Raw genomic sequence first — 1498 nt, 5'->3', positions numbered from 1 at the left:
CAGAGCATCACAGCACTAATAATCCATGTCTCAAGTCCTTTTTTGGAATGAGGCCAGATCTAAATGAATGAAATCAACCTGAGCATGGGTCCTTTTTATATGCCTCTACACGGTTTCCCATCGCTCCTCCATCTTCATGGAAAGCCCCTGTCCCATTAGGTTCACGCCAACTGCTACGCCACCCTCTCTACCCAGCCCCACTGCCATCTCTTCCTGACTTCCACACATTCCCCCCATCATGAAGAAAGCCTTCAGCCCCACCCCAGTTACCATCATTGTTCTGGGAATTTGACACGCCTGGGAGCACCCCCCCCCGCCCCACAGCCATCCTCCTGGGAGGCAGTGACTTGCTCAGAGCCAGGGAGGAAGTCTTCCCCCCCCTACCCCGGCAACCAGCTACTCCCTCCACGGCCACACACCACCCCAGCCCACAAACACTGTCCCCAGTAAACTGCTCCCTGAAATACCCAACTCCAGCATCCCACACTGACCGCCCTTCCACCCTCCACTCCCCATTGGAGATGATCTCCTCCACAACCGGCCACTCCGGCCATGTCCACTCCCCGTACTGTCCCCAGAGAAACCGCTCCCTGAAATGCCGGACTCGAGCATCCCACACCGACCACCCCTTCCACCCTCCACTCCCCACGGGACATCTCCTCCTGGACGTCCCACAGACACCGCCCACTCAGGAGAACAGAAACAGACACCAGTCAGAAAAATTGCACTGGATCTTAAGTCCTTTAATGGCTTTTGCTGACAGGAGAGCAGGCCTCCCTCGTCTATGCGTGGGGCCGGGGACTAGATGAGGCTGTTGGCTCTGGGACCCAGGCTGCACCACTTTCTGGGCTGGGGCACCCCCTCCACCTGAGGGCAGGCGCTGTCCTCAAAGAGGCGGCTCAGGTGCTGGTGGTTGTCCAGGGCCCTCTGCACGTGCTCTGGGGTGATGCGTATCTTGTTGTTGTTGCAGGCCTCCTGGCCTGCCAGCTCGAGGATGTTGGCCGTCAGGTACTCCAGAACGCCGGTGAGGAAGATTGGTGTAGATGAGCTCAGGCGCTGAGCGTAGCAACCCTCTCTCAGGAGGCGGTCCACGCGGCTAACCGGGAATTGGAGCTCAGCTCTCATGGAGCGGGACAGACTGTGCCTCCTATGTCTAGGATAGTGCCAGGGCCTTCTCCCAGGCATGATGGTAGCTGGGGTTTGGCCCTGCCTGATGGTGCCAGGGGCCTGAGTCTGTCTGGATACCAGTGCTCGCTCCTGCCCACTGTGCCCCTCTCTGGCCCGGGAGCTGCCTTTAAGGCAACTCGGACATTGTGATGTCATTGATGACACTGGGCCCTGATCAGGACCCGCCTAGAAATGTCTATGATGGAAACCTGGTCTCCATGTTGAACTGCTATATGAGGGAACTTTAACATTCTACCTGATGTTGGTATTCTAGCAAGATATGTTTGAGTGAAAAATGTTTCCTTGGCTATAGGATACCACTCCAGGTATT

The 1498-nt window shown here is 56.8% G+C and overlaps 1 protein-coding gene across 1 annotated transcript; it reads right to left on the bottom strand.

The window, feature by feature from the left end:
• Nucleotides 1-722: 722 nt before the first annotated feature.
• On the bottom strand, nucleotides 723-1185 carry LOC116882641 (histone H2A-Bbd type 1-like). Its single transcript, XM_032883167.1, has one exon. The coding sequence runs from the start codon at nucleotides 1183-1185 to the stop codon at nucleotides 802-804; it is 384 nt and encodes a 127-aa protein (XP_032739058.1). The 3' UTR covers nucleotides 723-801.
• Nucleotides 1186-1498: the final 313 nt, after the last annotated feature.

The sequence above is a fragment of the Lontra canadensis genome, unplaced genomic scaffold (assembly GCF_010015895.1).
Source record: "Lontra canadensis isolate GAN:19392208 unplaced genomic scaffold, GSC_riverotter_1.0 scaffold86, whole genome shotgun sequence".
In the NCBI taxonomy this organism is placed as follows: Eukaryota; Metazoa; Chordata; class Mammalia; order Carnivora; family Mustelidae; genus Lontra; species Lontra canadensis.
Note: the sequence above shows the minus strand (reverse complement) of the source record. Positions and strands in the feature narration are given on the sequence as shown.

Bases quoted from the DNA above. Each gene is read 5' to 3' on its own strand.
- LOC116882641 (XM_032883167.1), bottom strand. From the start codon at position 1,185: ATGCCTGGGAGAAGGCCCTGGCACTATCCTAGACATAGGAGGCACAGT.